Source organism: Leiobunum rupestre, chromosome 1, assembly GCF_980474605.1.
Source record: "Leiobunum rupestre chromosome 1, qqLeiRupe1.1.hap1, whole genome shotgun sequence".
Taxonomy (NCBI): Eukaryota; Metazoa; Arthropoda; class Arachnida; order Opiliones; family Sclerosomatidae; genus Leiobunum; species Leiobunum rupestre.
Window position 1 is genome coordinate 19,799,423 of NC_143384.1, and position 24,701 is coordinate 19,824,123.

A 24,701-nucleotide genomic window follows, 5' to 3' on the forward strand; every position below is an offset into this window, starting at 1 on the left:
TAAAATTACAGAAATAAAAAATTCGTTAATCAAATATAAAACTAACATTGAACACGCCTTAAAGTAAAACATTCTAGTTAGAAATAACACCAAATAGTTATTTTAAACAATTGCCTAAATATTTTAAGCATTTCTAAAAATGACGCTTGTAAAATAATAAAAAATATTAAAACATTTGTGATAATCAACTATAAACCTTGCATTAAAAAATAATCGTAAAACACCAAATATTTCTTTTCAACAATTACTACAAAATATAAGCATTTCTAAAGGTGACGTACGAAAAAACACCGGAAAATAATAAAAAACACTTAGAAATAATCCTAAATATGGCTTAAAAGTTACCAAACAAGACAAGAAAACAGCGTATGGCTGTTAACAAAACATTGGCCTCCATTGGCGAGGCCTAGAAAAAAAAACTTGGGTTAAATTAGCATATAAGCGAAAGATATCAAGTTACCGCGAAACCAAACTCTCCCTAAAGGCCAGCGTTAAAAGTTAAAAACTCTTTGGCGTTCTTAGCAAGCCTTTGTTTATCATTATAAAAACAAGTCCACTAGAAGCGTTGCTTGAATATCAAAATACCAAGTGCCTGAACCCTTAGCGGAAAAAAACGCACTTTTTTAAACGTGGTTATATCCATTATTTAAAAAATATTCCACACTAAGTTTTGCCAAGAATGTATACTTATTTATACTTAAGGGAGACGATGCAAGGGGTACCATGATCTCGTTCCCCCCTAGTGAGGGTGGGTGGATAGGGGAAAAGGGGTAATTTACTAATTACCCGCCTTTAATTACCGCTTTTTTCGGCGCATTTTTAAACGAGTTCCAAGCAATTATCGAGACAAAAATGCGGTTCATTTATGAATAAAAGATTACGCTATCCCCTCGTGTCTCCGAAGTTAGAGAGGTGGGTAAAGTTTGCGTTCGTTTCTAACATAAAATGAAGATCTAAATATTTCGAGCTCTGCCGTAATTTGAAGTGAAATTAAGGTAGCAATCAAAATGTTCTCGTGCACAAAAGAAATGGCCATAGTTCGACGCGCGGCAGCGTGACGTGAATCTTTAATATCCCAGCCATCCATATATGCGCCAGTATTTATAGTAACAGATGACAAATAACAGAGTGAACATTTGTAACCTCATTATATTTTTATATCGGTAGGTTTTTTTTTTGAAATATAAAAATATAATAAAGTTTTTTCAAAATTTTTTAAGTGTTTTTGTTATATTTTTAACAAATCAGAGTGACCACCTAAAACTCACAAACATCTTATACAGGGTTGCCACAATATTATCATATTAAAATTCCCGCTTTTCCTTGACCATTATAAGTTATTTTCCCTGACTTTTTAAGGCCCAAATTAGACAGTTTTTAACTTTTACATTTATCAGAAGTTAATAAATTTTATCAACTTATATTTCAGTACCTAAGTTATTTCAATGTTAAAAAACCTTTCAACGATTTAAATATTAATAACAGAATTTTCTATAGATCTAAAGTTAAATTACCTTAAAAAAGTGTCAAGATTAAAATGAATTCCTTGACTTTTTACAAATTCTTAAAATTCCCTGACTTTTTACAAATTCTTAAAATTCCCTGACTTTTTACAAATTCTTAAAATTCCCTGACTTTTTACAAATTCTTAAAATTCCCTGACTTTTTACAAATTCTTAAAATTCCCTGACTTTTTACAAATTCTTAAAATTCCCTGACTTTTTACAAATTCTTAAAATTCCCTGACTTTTTACAAATTCTTAAAATTCCCTGACTTTTTACAAATTCTTAAAATTCCCCGACTTTTTACAAATTCTTAAAATTCCCCGACTTTTTACAAATTCTTAAAATTCCCCGACTTTTTACAAATTCTTAAAATTCCCCGACTTTTTACAAATTCTTAAAATTCCCCGACTTTTTACAAATTCTTAAAATTCCCCGACTTTTTAGAAATTCTTAAAATTCCCCGACTTTTTACAAATTCTTAAAATTGCCCGACTTTTTAGAAATTCTTAAAATTCCCCGACTTTTTAGAAATTCTTAAAATTCCCCGACTTTTTACACATTCTTAAAATTCCCCGACTTTTTACACATTCTTAAAATTCCTGACTTGTTATGCCCATTTTTAAATTCCCTGACATTTCCCAGTCGTGTGACAACCCTGTTATAGGAAATTTGTAGTCGATTAATGGGATTTTATAGGAGATTTTTTTGGCCAAATAAAGGAAAATATAGGATAAATTCACTTAAAATTATACGTTTCAAGTTTTTATAAAGTGAAAATCCAGGGTTTTTAAACGGAATTTGGTTGAGCTAGCGAAGATTTCTAATATTTATAAAATCATTTCTAACTTTGTAGATTTTGATATCAAAAGACATTATTACTACAGGTGAAGCTCGAAAAATTTCACAAATATAGATAAAAAAATCGGTAAATAGTGTAATTATAGGAAGTGATAGGAACACATTGAAAATATAGGGAAAGTAATAAAATATAGGGGTTGTGGTCACCATGGCTAATATTTGGGTAAAAAACCATAAAAAAGCAACAAAGCATGACCCCCTCTAAACTACCTCATATTTAATTACCTAGAAAGAAATGAAGCCCGTATCATATGAAATCAACGTGGACGGAGAACGGGTTTACGGTGACTAATTTCACGATATTTCATTTTCTACGCTAAATAACTTTCAAATAACATTAATTAGGTCGTGATCATAGTTTAATAATCGTAATACAATCTAGGAATGTGCATGGAAACTGTTTTTTACCATTTACCACGGTAAACGTGGGAAAACGCGAGAATCCTATTGATAGTTAGTGTAGGGAGCTGTTGGCTCGCGTGGCTTGCCACCACCCTCCTACGCATTGTAACCCGGCCACTTGAATTAAAGGCTTTAAAAGTCGCTCGATGACTTAGGCCTAGGGTGGTGCCTTGGGTATTAGCCTAGCTGATTATTATATCTTAGTTTCGGTTAGGGAATGGATGGAAAGTGTAATTTTGAGTTCGGGAATGGACGGGATTGCGATTGATATTTTAATCTTATATTCGTTTCGGGAATGGGCAAAACTTCGATTGATTTCTGATATTTGTTTCGGGAATGGGCGGAAAACGTATTTTTGGCTTCGGGAATGGGCGGGAAATTCTATTGATATCTTTTATTCGTTTCCGGAATGGATTTCTCCTCTGATCGCAATACTGCGAGCCGGGAATGGGAATTTCGGGAATGGTTGGAAAATAAATATTTGAACGGGAATGGGATGGGAATGGTTGGAAAATAAATATTTGGACGGGAAAGGGATGGGAATGGTTGGAAAATAAATATTTGAACGGGAATGGGATGGGAATGGTTGGAAAATAAATATTTGAACGGGAATGGGATGGGAATGGTTGGAAAATAAATATTTGAACGGGAATGGGGTGGGAATGGTTGGAAAATAAATATTTGAACGGGAATGGGATGGGAATGGTTGGAAAATAAATATTTGAACGGGAATGGGATGGGAATGGTTGGAAAATAAATATTTGAACGGGAATGGGGTGGGAATGGTTGGAAAATAAATATTTGAACGGGAATGGGATGGGAATGGTTGGAAAATAAATATTTGAACGGGAATGGGATAGGAATGGTTGGAAAATAAATATTTGAACGGGAATGGGATAGGAATGGTTGGAAAATAAATATTTGAACGGGAATGGGATGGGAATGGTTGGAAAATAAATATTTGAACGGGAATGGGATTATTATTTTTTCCAACGGGAATGGGATGGGAATGGTAACATTTCTGCTTCAAATACAACTCTCTCATTCTTGTTGCAAAATTTATAGGAGCTCTATGCGTATGGATAAATCGTTATCGTAACTGAGAGGGAACAATACGACATGTTTTGAACGTAACTAGCGCCAATTGTTAAACCTGGTGTCAAATTCGTTCATCAAACAAAAATAAGGCGATGAAATAATATCAAATTAAGATAAAACCCTTTCAAAGGACGTAATGCAGTTAAATTTCTAACAACATTTTTCACCTAAACAACGGACATCGTCAACAATGAAACACGTCAAAATCTAATTTATAAAACAATTGAACCAAATCTTAACCCTATCTTTCAATCCACTGGTAAATTAAACCTATCATTTACAAGGCTGAATCAATAAACACGCGTCAATATAACTTGCCATTAGGTAAACACCGGCAGTGGCGTCGGTTACAGATTACGTTTAAAGGTTGACAAAAAAATTTCGAATTTCTGCCCACGCGAAACGACATTTAGACCGTATACGACTAGCGATGACGTCACCGTGGAAAAAAAAGCCAAGCGCGTCGCTTGTAGTCGTCTGCTAACAGCCACTTCTCTTTAGGCCTTGGTTACCGCCCAGTTGAAAGAAATACTTCCCCTTTTTTGGGTGTAATTATATTCGGATTGAGAAATCGCACGTGACTCCACTTGACAGCCCAATGAGTGGATTTAATTTTTAGGGTCTTACGCAAAGCTCAATTATTTTTCTTTAACGTCCTTGCGCGCTCCGTGTAAAGGTATACACGCGCTGTTTCGAAGGTGTTCTTATATTTAAGGAATGTTAAGTAAATGTTTATACCTGGTTAAAAATAAAGTTTCTTTTGATAATGAAGTATTTTTGAATTAATGCCTTCAGGGTGATCACAGGAAACCCTCCAATTTTTTATGGGAAAAATAGGAAATATTTAGAATATTTTATAGGAAATTATAAGATTAATTTTTAGGTAAATATAGGAAATTATCAGATTAATTTTTAGGTAAAAATAGGAAATTATCAGATTAATATTTAGGTAAATATAGGAAATTATCAGATTAATTTTTAGGTAAAAATAGGAAATTATCAGATTAATATTTAGGTAAATATAGGAAATTATCAGATTAATTTTTAGGTAAAAATAGGAAATTATCAGATTAATATTTAGGTAAATATAGGAAATTATCAGATTAATTTTTAGGTAAAAATAGGAAATTATAAGATTAATTTTTAGGTAAATATAGGAAATTATCAGATTAATTTTTAGGTAAATATAGGAAATTATCAGATTAATTTTTAGGTAAATATAGGAAATTATCAGATTAATTTTTAGGTAAATATAGGAAATTATCAGATTAATTTTTAGGTAAATATAGGAAATTATCAGATTAATTTTTAGGTAAAAATAGGAAATTATCAGATTAATTTTTAGGTAAAAATAGGAAATTATCAGATTAATTTTTAGGTAAATATAGGAAATTATCAGATTAATTTTTAGGTAAATATAGGAAATTATCAGATTAATTTTTAGGTAAATATAGGAAATTATCAGATTAATTTTTAGGTAAATATAGGAAATTATCAGATTAATTTTTAGGTAAATATAGGAAATTATCAGATTAATTTTTAGGTAAATATAGGAAATTATCAGATTAATTTTTAGATAAATATAGGAAATTATGGGAACGTTCGGTTGAATTTATAGGAATAATTTTAATACAGATAAAACAAATGCTTTTAAAGGAACTTTGGTTGAGTTGTAATCATTTAATATGAAAACATCACAGACTTTGTGACTAGATATATGTATTTAAGTTTTATTACATTTTCATTTTAAAACTAAATACAAAGCAAAGCGCAAAGTACAGAAAATATATCGAAAAATAGGAAAATATAGGAAAATTGTCAAATTATAGGCAGTTATAGGAAGACAATCGAAATATAGGAAAAATTATAAAATATAGGAAGTGTGGTCACCATGCGTCTTAACAGATTTCGTACAAAAAATTTACAAATTTCATTACTAATTTATAACTTTAAAACAATCAATTTATAACGTATTAAGTTAAATTAAATATTCAAATAATAGTATCCCAAACGAAACATAGAATTAGGAAACTTGATAATTTTGTGTAAAGGATCAGTTTTAGATTTTAAAGTATAATTTTGAGATTATAGTACTGATTATCGCAAAGATTTTGTGATTTCAAGTGGATTTCAACATTTCTCAAATCTTTGTATCTGTAGATTTAAGATTGTACGTAATTTTGACGAATGTCCGACCCGTAGGCGAATACTTTTGTACTACTCAAGTAGTGTAAAGCCGATTTAGAGCCTAGGCTTTTGCTAGTACAGAAAAGAGAAAGTTTTTAGTAGAACCGAACAACTTAGGGTAAGAGAATAGTTTTCACCTACGATATGTAACGATAGAGAAAAATTATTATCCTGTAATGGCACCCGCTATTAAAAGTTACAGCTATTATAGAGATAGGTTTATAAATGATGTCACGTGATCCAAAAACGTCACCGCTTAGAAGTCTCTATTAAGATTATTACGCCCAATAATGTAAGCGAAATTTAAAAATAAATATAAAAAAGTTTGTTTTGTAATATACCTAGGCAAAAAGAGACCCTTTTTTAAAATATCTTGAACTTGATTTTAACCTTTGAATATCTATAATTTGGGTAAATGACGAAACAAAAGAAAATTTATTCTTTAAGAGAATATAACCTGAAGTCTTTTTTAAGGTTTTTGTATGTTTTTTATGTTAACAATTTAGGCGGGAAATCACTAACCAGCGCCAAAAATATCTGAAGCCATAGGAGGGAGCGGGAAATGGTCGAAGTGTTGGTGTACCAAAAAACCTTAGGTTATATTCCCTTTAACAAAAATATTTAACGAAATCAGTAAAGAAATTTTTGGGTAAAATGGACTATTAACGTTAAAAATAGGGTCAAATAAGAGCCAGATATTGGCTAATGTTAAATAAAATGACCCCAAACATTTATTTAGTTTTAAACAGCCATAAAATTGCCTTGTGTGCTAAGTTATAACTCTTGTTTAACTATTTTGTAAACTGTCCTTAATCCCCGGATTAGAGGAAATAGGGTACTTTAGGTTTCCAAATCTCGATAATTAGGGTAGATTAGGGACCTTATAGATAAGCAGGGACTTTACGGTACTCTAGAGACCTAGTGGGAGCCTTATATTTAAAGTAACCCTCATCTATCATTAAATTTGTAACGCCTAAATCCTGAGAAAAACAGTTAATTTGGCTTAATTTAAAACTTTCTTGTAGTTCTAAGCGCATTTTATTAACCTGTTACTTTATACGTGGCTTAAATACCTTCTTGGCCTAGGCATATAACAGAAATTCGGGTCTTACCTCCTCAAAAATAAAACCGTCGAATTTATTCAATAATCAAAAACAGTATATTAAATAAATTTAAAAATATTTTCTAATCTTTATTTAATCTAATATTTAAAATATATCCTTTTATAAAACCAAACGCATTCTAAATCAATTTACTAATTTACCGAGTAATTCCGGATTCAAGCATATTAAGTAAAAACCAAAATTAAAAATAGCAGCTGAAATGACAAAAAAAAACCTCAAAACCGTTCAAAATTATATTTTCAACAAGGGGAAAAAGCGACATTATCCTCAATAACGACATAGACGACAGATTTGTTGTAGTAAAAATATCAAAAAGGGTGTTCTTGTATAGAATTAATTAAAACTTGTACCCCCGAAGATTATTTTGCGTGGTTTTAAGTCAGTGGGAAAATACAAATATTTTCCGCATAGCCCTTGTCTATTTATCAGGAAACAAAAAATAATAAAAATATACACCAGTATATTGATGATATTTTTTATACATCTCCTTTCACAAAGGAAAGTTTTAAATAATAAGGATAATTACTGAATTTAACTTTTAGTTTGCCGTGGTTGTCGTTTTCAATGTTATAAAAGCACTATAAATATTAATTTAGAAACTTTAGCGCGCAATTTTTCCCTGTTATTTTAATTTATGTATTACAATCAAAGTGAAACTTTAGTGTCTTCATGGGGAAATAGACCTTAAATGTTTTTCAATGTTAATGTATTAAAATTTGCTAAATATTGTATTTTCCTTAAACCTTTTTAATATATTACGCATTAAAATAAGAGTGAAAATTACTTTATTTAAAATATATTATTCACATTTGAGTGTTTGGATATATAACAGTTAAAAATAGAAAAGTTTACTCTACTCTAAGAGTAATTTGCAGATGCTGATTAAACGGAAATCAGAATTATCCCTAAAATGACACGTTCAAGGTAACATATTAATTAACATTCAATTGTAGCTATTAGCAGACCTTTAAACAAACATTAACGTCCCCCAACATTAGTTTAGTCATGACAATGACTAAACAAGGTTTAACCCAATACAGAAAAAAAACCGTATAAAAAACTCCCCGAATCAGTCAAATGATCGTAGCCTACAGAAACAAACCGAAACGCTGGTTCATTAACATACAAAATATCCCCTATGAGACCTCATTAAATATAATAAATACAATATAAACAATATGAGGTAAAAAATACCCCTATGAAATAACAAAAACCGAAAAGGTAGCGTAATATCAACACACAAAAAGCTCCTAAATTAGCATATTCAAAGCACCCCCGGGTTCTACATCGACATAAAAGCTCAGCGTGAGCTTCACCGAATAAAATATAATAAATATTTAGGTTCTAAAAGCCAGGAAGCCTAACAAACAGGAAGGGACTGGCTAAACGTTTCCGTTTCATTTACGCAATGGGAAAAAAACTAACATTTAGGCTTAAAAACCATACCATAAATGGACTAGTAAAATATAAAAACATCACTAAGCCTTGGCGGACGCAAAAAAGTCCCCAAAAACAAAACATTTACAGGCTAGGCGAAAGAGAGAGAAATTTACGGCGGTTAAAATGACCACCACTGACTTACCGGGCCTTTTCCAGTTCTGATTTTTCTTGGACACATGAAATTTTCCGTTGTTTCCACCCGATGAAACTGGCTTTGCACTTCCGGAACTGGAAGCCTATTTATCACGGCAAAAGAAGAGAAAAACAATAGTTCTTTTAGAGATAACTTGTCTTCCAAAACAAACGGTTAATCACTAGCGCTGAGAGAGAGACGCGTTTTCGAGCGCGCGGCCTACGATTCGGCGAAATATTGGAGAAAATGCCCGTGAGCAGCCGAAAGAGTCGGTTGGAGAAATCGGCACCAGGCGGCGCTCGTTCGCGTACGCTCGGGCGCCGATCGGGTTGGCTTCGGGCCAGGCTCGTGCCGCGGTCGAGTCCATTTTCGTCATTCGAGGTGCCATCACTCGCGCTTCGTAAGATAGGACGCGGAAGCTGAGCCGATAACGTTCGCGAAGGCTAGTCGGAAGTAAAGTTTGCCTACGTTTTCGTTCGTCAGTTTATCAACTGATCTTTAACTCGTTTTCAATCAAATCTTATTGTATTCTGAAAGCCAGTTTTCTGCCTTGGAATTAATTAATTTCCAAACAGAGTGCCCAATATATTAACTCGAGTAACTCGATATATTAATTTTTATTAAGAGTTTTGATTATAGATCATTTTAAGACTTGTATTATCGATAAACGTGTTTTTATATTGTAAACAATTTATCTAATACGATTTGGAATGATTTACCGATTTGATATGGAAATTATTAAAGGTTGTTTATAGATTCATTCATATTGATTGCTTTAATACATGTATACTATCGGCATAAATGGTAAAATTAAAGAAGTAGTAATATTATTTGGCTTATTTAATTATAAAATTAGTCAATTTAAAAGTCCAGTTAAAATATGTAAAATGTAATAATATATAATGTCTAATAATATAAAACAATATTTAACGTTTAATGTCTAATAATAAATATTATGTAATAATGTCTAATAATAAATATTATGTAATAATGTCTTCTAACAAATATTATGTAATAATGTCTTCTAACAAATGATATATAATAATGTCTAATACCAAATATATAATGATTAATAACAATTAATATATAATAATGTCTAATAAAAATGTATAATGTAACATAATAATATATATTAACATATAATAACATATATTAAGATGTAATAATATATAATAATGTAAAATATTGATGTAGATATATTTTATATTAGATACTAGATATGATATTAAATTTTAATATTCCTTTAATCGAACATTTTGCAAAGCAGGATCACATCCTCCAAAAATAAATAACACCGTTACGGACAACCAGTGATAAATAGCCCCGATAGAATCTAAAAATAATTTCCCAATTTCATTAATTCAGAATGACCAAGGACGCCATCTGTCGTACAGGACCGGCACCCGCGACATGTTCAGATTGACGGGAAAGGCCTCACTTTCGACCTAGTCCATATCATAAACATGAATTACTGCTAAGCCTTGACCAGTACTCTTGGCGAAGTGGGGACTAGCTTTGGGTGGGGCACACTCAGCCACTCACTACCACTTTTTATAGAATCGAAAAGTGCCCATTAAAGAGCCATAAAAGAGAACAGGGTGATGCGCTTACTTTGCAACTTTACTCCTTGGTTTTTACATTCTCAAACATAGATAATTTATGAAAGGCTAGAAAAAATACAGCGTGTATTTCTTTGAAAATAAATTAAAAATAGAAAAAAAATCTTGAAACTTTCTGAAATTCGAGCGAAAATGAGCTCCATAACACCGAAATTCGGAGGAAAATGAAGCTTAATCTCGAAATACTAAATACAATGAAAAATGAGCCTTATAACCTCGAAATCTGGACTAAATATCTCCAAATCTTAAGATTTTCAAAACTGCCAAACCCGAGCGGGTAGCCACTTCGAAAAAAATTGTACACCAGATTTCTGATTTCCAAATATTTGTTATATATTTCTTTGGATTTCTCTAGATTGCCAATATTTCTTTGGATTTCTCTAGATTGCCAATATTTCTTTGGATTTTCTCTAGATTGCCAATATTTCTTTGGATTTTTTCTAGATTGCCAATATTTCTTTGGATTTTCTCTAGATTGCCAATATTTCTTTGGATTTCTCTAGATTGCCAATATTTTTTGGATTTCTCTAGATTGCCAATATTTCTTTGGATTTTCTCTAGATTTCCAATATTTCTTTGGATTTTCTCTAGATTTTCAATATTTCTTTGGATTTCTCTAGATTGCCAATATTTCTTTGGATTTCTCTGGATTTCCAATATTTCTTTGGATTTCTCTGGATTTCCAATATTTCTTTGGATTTCTCTGGATTTCCAATATTTCTTTGGATTTCTCTAGATTTCAAATATTTCTTTGGATTTCTCTAGATTGCCAATATTTCTTTGGATTTCTCTAGATTTACAATATTTCTTTGGATTTTCTCTAGATTTACAACAGTTCTTTGGATTTCTCTAGATTTCCAATATTTATTTGGATTTTCTCTAGATTTCCAATATTTCTTTGGATTTTCTCTAGATTGACAATATTTCTTTGGATTTCTCTAGATTGACAATATTTCTTTGGATTTCTCTAGATTTACAATAGTTCTTTGGATTTGTCAAGATTTACAATAGTTCTTTGGATTTGTTAAGATTTCCAATATTTATTTGGATTTCTAAATTTCCAAAAATATTTCTTTGGATTTGTCACCTGATTTCTTAAGTGGCTACCCCCTCAGCCAAACCAAAGCCAATATATATTTTGGACTCCTGACGTTCAAATGGTAACGAATCACCCGGCGCAATTTTGTTTAGAAAATCTATTACCCAGATTGTTTGTGTCGGGAAAGCACCAATATTAACTGACACTACCAAGGAAGGCGGGTACGAGAACAATTTCATTCCATTGAAATAACACGAAGACCGCGTTGTAACACCGCTACTAGGTGGTGGCCACCCGAAGTTAAAAAGAATAGGGAATGGCGTAATATTATTCTGTCCTTAATGACGTACCACGTGACGCCCGCCACGCCCATCAGGTCGTAATGGAGCCATATAGGACCCTCTTACGAGACCAACGCCATCTTTTGTTGAAATAATTTGTTCTCTTTTCAACGTCACGGCTCGCACTTCTTCGGGTGTTAGCTGCAAAATTTTCCCCAAAAATTTAATTGTACGGAAAACACCTGTTCGCTAATTAAGTTCGCGTTTTGAATTATATTTAAATGAGTTTCGAGGCTCATTCTCCTTTACGCGGGGTCACCGAGGGTCGAGATAGCGGGGTCGAAAGGTCACAGCACGATGTCGTGTTTGTAAGTCGAGGAATTGAAATGTGATAAAAATGCGAAAACGTGTTGCAGTTTAAAGAAGTTAATTAAAAACGTAATTGAAGTTGAACGAAGACGTGACTTGAAGGTTTGCCAATATGGTGGCGATTAAGGGGATGGCACTAACCTTACGCTACAGCGTTGATGACGTCACGTGCATATTAAGATATTCCCCAAAAAGAGTTGTTAAATAGGTGCTTCCATAAAATCCCCATCAAAGTCCAATATAGAGTTTGTGCTACCGTGACTGGACTTACAACTTGTTTTTCGTTATACTGCCTAAGCTGTCATCAAAGTTCTGGAAGCAGTGTTCAGCGGAGGGCAAGACAGTTGAATATGATTTTATATAAAGATCTATTGCTTTTGACTTTAGACTTCGCATGAGTGTCAGAATTAATCGGTGCTAAGTAATACTCGAAGTCAAATACGGAACTAGCGCCAGCCAGTGACGACCTCCTAAATTACACTAACACATCGGATTGGCTGAATTTTACTTAAACGACAAACTACTACACTTCCGGAATATTAATTTGCTGATTCTTATACTCATTTGTTTAAAGGTGAAAATAGATAGTATTGTCGCGAAATCCCGAAATCCGACGTGAAATCCAGCGATAAATCTCGAATTTCCTCAAGAAATATCGAAATCCATCGAGAAATCCCGAAATCCGACGGGAAATCCAGCAAGAAATCGAGAAATCCCGGAATTCGACGAGAAATCGTGAAATCCCGGAATCCGACGAGATATCCCGGAATTCGACGAGAAATCGAGAAATCCCGGAATCCGAAGAGAAATCGAGAAATCCCGGAATTCGACGACGAATCGAGAAATCCCGGAATCCGACGAGGAATCGAGAAATCCCGGAATCCGACGAGATATCCCGGAATTCGACGAGAAATCGAGAAATCCCGGAATCCGAAGAGAAATCGAGAAATCCCGGAATTCGACGACGAATCGAGAAATCCCGGAATCCGACGAGGAATCGAGAAATCCCGGAATCCGACGAGATATCCCGGAATTCGACGAGAAATCGTGAAATCCCGGAATCCGACGAGATATCCCGGAATTCGACGAGAAATCGAGAAATCCCGGAATCCGAAGAGAAATCGAGAAATCCCGGAATTCGACGACGAATCGAGAAATCCCGGAATCCGACGAGGAATCGAGAAATCCCGGAATCCGACGAGATATCCCGGAATTCGACGAGAAATCGAGAAATCCCGGAATCCGAAGAGAAATCGAGAAATCCCGGAATTCGACGACGAATCGAGAAATCCCGGAATCCGACGAGATATCCCGGAATTCGACGAGAAATCGTGAAATCCCGGAATCCGACGAGATATCCCGGAATTCGACGAGGAATCGAGAAATCCCGGAATCCAGCAAGAAATCGTGAAATCCCGGAATTCGACGAGGAATCGAGAAATCCCGGAGTCCGACGAGATATCCCGGAATTCGACGAGAAATCGAGAAATCCCGGAATCCGAAGAGAAATCGAGAAATCCCGGAATTCGACGACGAATCGAGAAATCCCGGAATCCGACGAGGAATCGAGAAATCCCGGAATCCGACGAGATATCCCGGAATTCGACGAGAAATCGTGAAATCCCGGAATCCGACGAGATATCCCGGAATTCGACGAGAAATCGAGAAATCCCGGAATCCGAAGAGAAATCGAGAAATCCCGGAATTCGACGACGAATCGAGAAATCCCGGAATCCGACGAGGAATCGAGAAATCCCGGAATCCGACGAGATATCCCGGAATTCGACGAGAAATCGAGAAATCCCGGAATCCGAAGAGAAATCGAGAAATCCCGGAATTCGACGACGAATCGAGAAATCCCGGAATCCGACGAGATATCCCGGAATTCGACGAGAAATCGTGAAATCCCGGAATCCGACGAGATATCCCGGAATTCGACGAGGAATCGAGAAATCCCGGAATCCAGCAAGAAATCGTGAAATCCCGGAATTCGACGAGGAATCGAGAAATCCCGGAGTCCGACGAGATATCCCGGAATTCGACGAGAAATCGAGAAATCCCGGAATCCGAAGAGAAATCGAGAAATCCCGGAATTCGACGACGAATCGAGAAATCCCGGAATCCGACGAGGAATCGAGAAATCCCGGAATCCGACGAGATATCCCGGAATTCGACGAGAAATCGTGAAATCCCGGAATCCGACGAGATATCCCGGAATTCGACGAGAAATCGAGAAATCCCGGAATCCGAAGAGAAATCGAGAAATCCCGGAATTCGACGACGAATCGAGAAATCCCGGAATCCGACGAGGAATCGAGAAATCCCGGAATCCGACGAGATATCCCGGAATTCGACGAGAAATCGTGAAATCCCGGAATCCGACGATATATCCCGGAATTCGACGAGAAATCGAGAAATCCCGGAATCCGAAGAGAAATCGAGAAATCCCGGAATCCGAAGAGAAATCGAGAAATCCCGGAATTCGACGACGAATCGAGAAATCCCGGAATCCGACGAGGAATCGAGAAATCCCGGAATCCGACGAGATATCCCGGAATTCGACGAGAAATCGAGAAATCCCGGAATCCGAAGAGAAATCGAGAAATCCCGGAATTCGACGACGAATCGAGAAATCCCGGAATCCGACGAGGAATCGAGAAATCCCGGAATCCGACGAGATATCCCGGAATTCGACGAGAAATCGAGAAATCCCGGAATCCGAAGAGAAATCGAGAAATCCCGGAATTCGACGACGAATCGAGAAATCCCGGAATCCGACGAGGAATCGAGAAATCCCGGAATTCGACGAGGAATCGAGAAATCCCGGAGTCCGACGAGATATCCCGGAATTCGACGAGAAATCGAGAAATCCCGGAATCCGAAGAGAAATCGAGAAATCCCGGAATTCGACGACGAATCGAGAAATCCCGGAATCCGACGAGGAATCGAGAAATCCCGGAATCCGACGAGATATCCCGGAATCCGACGAGATATCCCGGAATTCGACGTGAAATCGAGAAATCCCGGAATCCGACGAGGAATCGAGAAATCCCGGAATCCGACGAGATATCCCGGAATTCGACGTGAAATCGAGAAATCCCGGAATCCGACGAGAAATCGTGAAATCCCGGAATCCGACGAGAAATCGTGAAATCCCGGAATCCGACGTGAAATCGTGAAATCCCGGAATTTGACGTGGAATCGAGAAATCCCAGAATCCGACGAGAAATCGTGAAATCCCGGAATTCGACGAGGAATCGAGAAATCCCGGAGTCCGACGAGATATCCCGGAATTCGACGAGAAATCGAGAAATCCCGGAATCCGAAGAGAAATCGAGAAATCCCGGAATTCGACGACGAATCGAGAAATCCCGGAATCCGACGAGGAATCGAGAAATCCCGGAATCCGACGAGATATCCCGGAATTCGACGAGAAATCGAGAAATCCCGGAATCCGAAGAGAAATCGAGAAATCCCGGAATTCGACGACGAATCGAGAAATCCCGGAATCCGACGAGGAATCGAGAAATCCCGGAATCCGACGAGATATCCCGGAATTCGACGAGAAATCGAGAAATCCCGGAATCCGAAGAGAAATCGAGAAATCCCGGAATTCGACGACGAATCGAGAAATCCCGGAATCCGACGAGGAATCGAGAAATCCCGGAATCCGACGAGATATCCCGGAATTCGACGAGGAATCGAGAAATCCCGGAATCCGAAGAGAAATCGAGAAATCCCGGAATCCGACGAGATATCCCGGAATTCGACGAGGAATAGAGAAATCCCGGAATCCGAAGAGAAATCGAGAAATCCCGGAATTCGACGACGAATCGAGAAATCCCGGAATCCGACGAGGAATCGAGAAATCCCGGAATCCGACGAGATATCCCGGAATTCGACGAGAAATCGAGAAATCCCGGAATCCGAAGAGAAATCGAGAAATCCCGGAATCCGAAGAGAAATCGAGAAATCCCGGAATTCGACGACGAATCGAGAAATCCCGGAATCCGACGAGGAATCGAGAAATCCCGGAATCCGACGAGGAATCGAGAAATCCCGGAATCCGACGAGATATCCCGGAATTCGACGAGAAATCGAGAAATCCCGGAATCCGAAGAGAAATCGAGAAATCCCGGAATTCGACGACGAATCGAGAAATCCCGGAATCCGGCGAGGAATCGAGAAATCCCGGAATCCGACGAGATATCCCGGAATTCGACGAGAAATCGAGAAATCCCGGAATCCGAAGAGAAATCGAGAAATCCCGGAATTCGACGACGAATCGAGAAATCCCGGAATCCGACGAGGAATCGAGAAATCCCGGAATTCGACGAGAAATCGAGAAATCCCGGAATCCGAAGAGAAATCGAGAAATCCCGGAATTCGACGACGAATCGAGAAATCCCGGAATCCGACGAGGAATCGAGAAATCCCGGAATTCGACGAGAAATCGAGAAATCCCGGAATCCGAAGAGAAATCGAGAAATCCCGGAATTCGACGACGAATCGAGAAATCCCGGAATCCGACGAGGAATCGAGAAATCCCGGAATCCGACGAGATATCCCGGAATTCGACGAGGAATCGAGAAATCCCGGAATTCGACGTGAAATCGAGAAATCCCGGAATCCGACGAGAAATCGTGAAATCCCGGAATCCGACGAGAAATCGTGAAATCCCGGAATTTGACGTGGAATCGAGAAATCCCAGAATCCGACGAGAAATCGAGAAATCCCAGAATCCGACGAGAAAGCGAGAAATCCCGGAATCCAACGAGAAATCGTGAAATCCCGGAATCCGACGCGAAATCAAGAAATCCCGAAATACAACAAGAAATCCGACCCCCGGTATTAACAAGGAACGTATTAAGGTAACTGAAAACGTAAACGAACTGAGTAAAAAGGGAAAATTTATTTTAAAATAATTTTCCTTGACGCCAAACTATTTTGTTATTTCTTAATAATTAAATTAACTAAATCCTTAATTTCAACTTTCAATAAAGTTTCACGAATTCAATTAATGGTTAAATCGAACTAATTATAGACGTTTTCACAAAAACGATACTAGATGGCGTTATACAATTGAGAAAATTGATGGTTTCCGTTAGAGGGTGGAGTTTAGGTAGTAGATCATGTAAGGGGTCTGGAAGGTTGTCACGATATTTTTAATGTAGAAGCGAATGGTACTACGGACATTACTGTGTTACTTTAAAGGGGAATTGTCACCAAAGTTTTTAACAGAATGATAGAAAATATATTAATAATATGTCCCTCGAATTTAATAGTTATTTGAAAAGTATTTAAAAAGTGACGCTATTTTTTCCGCGACCTACATCAAACGGCTCCAAAAATTTCAGAAATCGCGGTTGAACCTACGTGCAGCGCCAAAAGAATGAAGCGGCAAAAATTTGAGAGAGCGGCGTGTAAGGCATTTAAAAAACACGATAAACTACAATCTACGAATATAACTCGGTTGAAAAGCCAAGGAGAATGTCGTAGCAGACGACAGTTCCGACCGAAAAACGATAAAACCGGGGAAAATATGTTTCGTTCACGAGATGGCACTGCAGGTAGGTTCTGAGATTCTCGAGTCGGAGGGGATAAAACTCAAAATTTAGTTGCTAATAATATATCAAATACTGGAAATATTAACATAAAATTTTTTGTAAAACCATTTTCGGACGTCCTCTATCCATTTAAATGGTTTTTAACCAATTTTAGGGTGGTGACAATTCCCCTTTAAATAAAATTTTTAAATAAAAATATTTTAACGAAAATACAAAATTTTATATAAGCCAGCTCTTACTTCGTATTAGTGGCAGACAATAAATTTCACCTAACTCTAATCTAATAATATTTCACATAGATCATTTTATTTAGCGGACTTTATTTACGGCGGAAGCCGAAAACTGCCGCCTTTGGTAGTGATTGAAAGTAACAGTGACTTCGAGTATAGCAGGGTGACCAGGGAAAGATTTGAAAGTTTTATAGAAAAAATAAAAATTTTAGAGGTGAATTATAGGAAAAATATAGGAAAATAAACAGGCGAATTATATGAAAATATAGGAAAAATAATAAGGTAATTATTCAGGGTTCGTACAAAATTTCCTGAATTAAATTCCCTGATATTTCCAGGTTTTCCCTGACCAAATTGCCAAATTTTCCCTGATCATTTTTATTGAATAAATTAATGGTTTGAGGTAAAATCTAGAAAAATATTTATTATGTACTTTTAATACATCTTTCAAAAATTTATTTGCCTGATTTTTTTTTGGGTCATTTTAAAATTTCCTTACTTTTTTGGACCATTTTCCCAAACCTTGACTTTTCTCTGACTTTTTGGAATCATTTTCAAATCCCCTGACCTTTTGGAAACATTTTCAAATTCCCTGACTTTTCCAGGTTTTCCAAGTCGTGTGCGAACCCTGTTATTGCATATCGGTATACTTTAACTCGAATCACCTATAATATTGTTAATTGTTTTCTCGCATTATTGGATCACTTAGCGGATTTCTGAAGCCCGTACATTTCAAGATTTTGTTCGAAAGTTAATAATAATAATAATAATAATCAGCTAGGCTAATACCCAAGGCACCACCTTAGGCGTAAGTCATCAAGCGACTTTTGTAGCCATTAACTCAGGTGGCCGGGTTACAATGCGTAGGAGGGTGGTGGCAAGCCCTGCATGCCACGAGATCGAGCCAACAGCTCCCTACACTAACTATTACCGTTAACCTCGACAAGTTTTTATAGAAGGGGAAACCGAAGAACTCGAGGGAAAACCCCTTAAACTGTGTATGACACGTACAAAAATGTTCTTTCATTTTCAAAAGACCGTGAAATTGTTGGAAAATAGGTTAAAATAAAGTAATTTATAGGAAGGCATTAAAAATATAGGAAAATATAGGAAATCTGGTCACCCTGTGACCCTGGTATACGTATGTCATAAGCCCCCTCAGTTCCAAGTTACTTCCGACACCACTGGTCATCAGAGAAAGCCAGAGAACTCTTCCATGGCTGAAGTAATTAAACTTACGTTATTAAAGAAGTTATATAGAGCGAGAATGTAAGTCTTATTATGAATTCGGTAAAGACTCCGTACTTTTATATTCGACCACGATTAAACTACAGCTGCATGCAGTTCATCAAAGTTAAATTAGTTTTTAACAGGCCCGGAAATCATAAAAAAAAGATACTAAAAGTAAGAATTCGGGGGGAGGGGAATATTTCAGGAAATGAGGGTGGGTTATTATCGAAAGTAGGCGACTTGTAAAAGACATTTCAGCTCGAGAGCAGAAAGACTATTTTTATTTCCATTTCTAACCTTAATCACTTCCTACGTACTCTAAAAACTGTAATTGACTTTTATGAAAATTAATGGATGTAATTAGTTGATATCCGTGGATTAGACATTAGTCAAAATATTAAAGAAGTTTTTTTTAAAATCAACTTGGAAAATCCTGAAATATATTTGAAATTAGCCTCGAAATCTCAAGAATCGATTCTATTCTAGATTGTGAGAGCTAGGATTAATAATAGTAGTTCCTATCTGGATATATCACTTGAAATAAAACCTGACCAGCCAATGGCTATCGCAACAGCAGCGCCGCTTCGGCGAAGTTAGCGGATAATTTCCGAAACTCCCGTAACACGTAGCCTTCTACAAGGCAGAACCCGTAACAAACACTTAGCAAATGCACGCGGGACTATATAGTGATATATCCAGGTAGGAACTACTATTATTTATCCAAGGTGAGAATGACTGTTGAAACGATGCGAGGGCATCATAGTCTAATCACAGACCACCTACCCCAAGAGGGACACGTATCGCTGGTAGTCATTTCCATTTTTTCTTAGTCTCGAATGTGGTGCGCCTTATTTAAGAGCGCGCCATCTCACGGCAAGTAGAGGCGGTTTTAAAGGTACAAATACGAGCACGCGCCATAATAAAAAAAAACATTGTAGCAACTGCCACGCGCACGACAATTTTTTTTATTTTGATAAATTAAGAATTTTCATGCGCCTCTGTTTATTGTAAATAAGCCGCATAACTTTTGAGACACATTTTTTCGAGGTTAATGCGAGTCCTTCTTGGGGTATATAGTCTGTGTTCTAATTAACTTTCAGCACGAGTTGGAGGGGGGGTGGAAAAACGTCACTGACGTGTGCTTCCATCGCTTCGGATGATGTCAGCTTTAGGGAACCAATGAGATATCGATTGTTATAAGGGAGCTTAATCTTAGAGCTTGAGAGGGATTGGAAGCAAAGACCAAAATGGTCTCTACATAGACATTAAGTTAAAAGGAACCACCTACGAACTGCATTGCAAAGAGTGATAAAACTAGTGTTGTTAATTTTCCGGAAAAATAAAATCACTTGATAATCCAATTGGTTTAATTTAAAATATTAAAACGACGGATAGTACCATGAAGTATCCGTCACTGTAAGGTTTTATTATTTTAAATTAGTGTTGTTAATTTTCCGGAAAAATAAAATGCGGAAACATTTCCAGAAAATCAGAAAAATAAAAAATTGAGCCATAAATTACTTTTTAAGGGTTTTTAATGTCTAATATCAGTAAACATACTACAAAACATTAATAGTGTTACATTGTCCATCAGTTTAAACTAGTCTAGAGGTTTAGTTTTACTTTTAGAGTCGAAACAATTAGGCGAAAATTCCGCTTTATTTAAATATGCAAACAATATATTAGACTAATCATGGAATGAAATTTTGTTTAACTTTTTTTCGGAAAAATACGGAAAACTTTCCGGAAAAAAGGCCTCGGTCATTTTCCGGAACATTTTCCGCTCGGAAAATTACTTACAACACTAGATAAAACATTTTATCACTCTTTGCAATTTCTTATTAACTACACTGATTGTACCCCCTCTTGAAATCTAAGAGGGTATAGCGTACCCCCATATTCCGCGGCCCCTGCTAGAAAATAAAATATCAAATAATTAAAGACCGTCCTATAAACTCGACGTTAGTGGCACATCTTTTTGGCTGCGGCCATAAATGAAAGGAACGAGGCAGCCGTATAACGGTAGGCCATTATCGGCTATCCGAGTAATTCCCAGAGAACTATTAATCAAGCCCGACAAATTAGATTATACGTTAAAAGTTTCCGACAAAAATCCGCAGGCGACCGAGTTTCCAACTAAATTCTTTTTTACAGCCCCAAACCAAAAACAAAAGCAGACGACATTTAAGAAATTTTGGAGATCGAATTGAGGCTAGTGTTTCTAGAAAAGGGTCCAGAAATCCCCCTCCTTACATAAAGGGGGGGGGGGAGGCTAAGAAACCCGGCTTAAATTTATATTGATTAGCATATAGTTAGAGAAAGGAACCAGATGTTGGGCTCCATCCCCTCAAGCAGCGAATTCTCAATGCGAACAACGACTGGATTCAAATTCTCCAAATTACATCTTCATTACCATTTATTCCAAAAATAAACGAATTGTAATTAATAATGTTAATATTGCATTGTTTTGAGCTGGTTTATGTCTAATTATATTAAATATAATTATAAGTATCTATTACTATCTTATATTATATCGTATTTATCATATATCATAAATCGAACATTATCTCATATCTATTTTATCGTATCTATCATAATAATCTCGTATCAATTATATATCATATATCTTATATTATCTCGTATCAATTATATATCATATCTTATATTATCTCGTATCTATTATAAATCCTATCTGTTATATACGACATATCTTATATTATAGCGTATATTATCTGGTATCTATTATATATCGTATCTATTATATTATATCGTATATTATCTCGTATCTATTATATATCGTATCTAGTATATATCATATAACTTATATTATCTCGTATCTATTATATATCATATATCTTATATTATCTCGTATCTAGTATATATCATATAACTTATATTATCTCGTATCTATTATATATCATATCTTATATTATCTCGTATCTAGTATATATCATATAACTTATATTATCTCGTATCTATTATATATCATATCTTATATTATCTCGTATCTAGTATATATCATATATCTTATATTATCTCGTATCTAGTATATATCATATTAATTATATTATCTCATATCTATTATATATCATATTAATTATATTATCTCATATCTATTATGTATCATATTAATTATATTATCTCATATCTATTATATATCATATTAATTATATTATCTCATATCTATTATATATCATATATCTTATATTATATACCATCGTATCTATTATATATCATATATCTTATATTATATCGTATCTATTATATTACATATATCGTATATTATATCGTATCTATTATATTACATATATCGTATATTATCTCGTATCTAACCTACGGCGATTCATGTTTCAAGTGGTATTTACTCCTCTCTACTTAAGATATATATTATGAACTCAGGATATTAGTAATTATTTATTTTAGAACCCATAATTTAATAACGTAACAATAACCTGTAATAAACCTACCGTATGACACTAAAGTTATTTTATTCTTCAAAGTGATGTTTAAAATTATCTAAATAGCACCACCCGGTAACTACTAGGTGAACTAATTTCAAACCAATAAAATACTATAACTTCTAGGTTATAGTTTGCTAACTCTTACTTATTTTTTATTACGTTACTTATGGTAACGACCGCAAATTCACGAAAATAATAAATGAGCATTTAGTTATTTATATTTTGGGAAATAAGGGAACAAGTTTGCAATCAATTATATTATAATTATAATTGATTTTGATTTTACGATTCCTTACACCAGAATATTAAATATTTTATTTTATTTCATGTTACTCTTATTTTCAAATATGTATAAAAAACTAAATAAAATTTTGCCGGATAAAGGGTTTTTTTATTTAATAAATATGCAGTAATATAAAATCAAAGAAATAGCGTATGTACTACACACACAAAAATCTCAAGTCAAAAAGGCTTTTATCTGTTCATTTCTTTAGAGATAAAAATTCCCTTTCGATTGATTAGAGAAACAGGTATGACATAAGCCTCCCCCGGGAAAGTTGCACGTTCCGAAGGTAACCAAGCGTGCACTGGAAATTGCTATATGCCGCAAAATGCAAAATATTTCGCCATAATTTCTCTTTTTTTTTCTATTTCTTGCCAAAACAAATATCACCTAATCTGTCACTGCGCGAGAAACTAGGACAAACTAAAGTGTTGCCAGGAAGAGGCTGCGTATCCAACGTCAACACAATAAACCGCCCAATAATTGTACAATAAAAACCCGTCACATACGTTAAATATGTAAATATTACGTGTAATTTAATACTAATCGCGAAATAATAATTTAAAATTTCATAGGTCTATATTTGACCTATTTACGCCTGTAGAAGTGTTCTAGCCGCAGCACACCGCTGTTCTGAAAGAAGGGGACTACCAGAAACCATAGAGAAAATATTAAACCTATCGTATATGTTGAATTTATTTACTATGGTTTTGATTGATTGAAAATAGTGATGCTAGACGCTCGGAAAATTTTCCGAAAAATGACCGAGGCCTTTTTTCCGGAAAATGTTCAGTATTTTTCCGAAAAAAATTAATAAGTTTTAATTCCTTGATTAGTCTAATATATTGTTTGCAAATTTAAATAAAGCGGCATTTTCGCCTATTTTTTTCGAAGCTGAAAGTAAAACTAAACCTCTAGACTAGTTTAAACTGATTAACAATGTAACACTATTAATGTTTGGTAGTATGTTTACTGATATTAGACATTTTATATCGATAAAAAGTTAAAAACATTAAAAACCCTTAAAAAGTAATTTATGTTTAAAGTTTTTATTTTTCCAATTTGCGGAAATTTTTCCGAATTTTACTTTTCCGGAAAATTAACAACACTAATTTAAAATTATAAAACTTTACAACGACGGATAATTCCTGGTAGTATCCGTCATTTTAATATTTTAAATTAAACCAATTGGATTATCAAGTGATAATCCTATCTAAAAATTGAATTTTACAACTACGATAATCTGTAACAAATACAGTAAATAAATACAATTAAATTAAACCTTGAAATAAACGAGGTGTAATTAAAATTAGTATTAAAACATCAAAAATGTAAAATAATCTTTAAATTGAATGATAAAACCCGCTAAGTATGTAATAAAACCCGCCAAAATGCGCTATAACCCTCCGTGAGCCGGCAACCATGTATCTGATTTATAGGCATAGTTACCGAAGACGGCGACCGTCGGGAGCGCTGATTACGGAACGAAACCCGGAGAGGGAGAGTTTAGCGCGAATCCGGGGGGGGGGGTGGGCAGCCGCCCACGAATGACCTTGTGCTACATATTGATCGGGGCCGGATTTCGGGCTTCTGGGGCTGCGAGTCCCCGGAAAGAGGGTCACTTCAAAAAGGGGTCCCGGCTTGCCCCAGTTACGGCGCTCAATTTCCGCGATACAAATAAAAGGAATTTGGGCGGATTGCCAACAATGGAGAAGTTAATCTCGCTCTACGAAACGTGTACGCCCGCAGTCTGTACGCGATCAAGCTATACCTCTACACGCCTACACGTTTTCTATAACGATTCTTAACCTCTTTAATATCTTGTTACGATTTTGTTTATTTCGTATTCGGTAACGGATAAACATTAAGACCGG

General features: G+C 35.4%; 1 protein-coding gene across 2 annotated transcripts in view; it reads right to left on the reverse strand.

Moving 5' to 3' along the window:
- The window catches only part of LOC149961276 (uncharacterized), a 73,826-nt gene that overhangs the window by 26,806 nt on the left and 22,319 nt on the right, over nt 1–24,701 (reverse strand). For both annotated transcript variants that reach the window (XM_090176480.1, XM_090176473.1), the window contains one exon: nt 8,758–8,851. In XM_090176480.1, the coding sequence (XP_090032606.1) occupies nt 8,758–8,851 (94 nt within the window). The remainder of the gene's footprint in view (nt 1–8,757; nt 8,852–24,701) is intronic.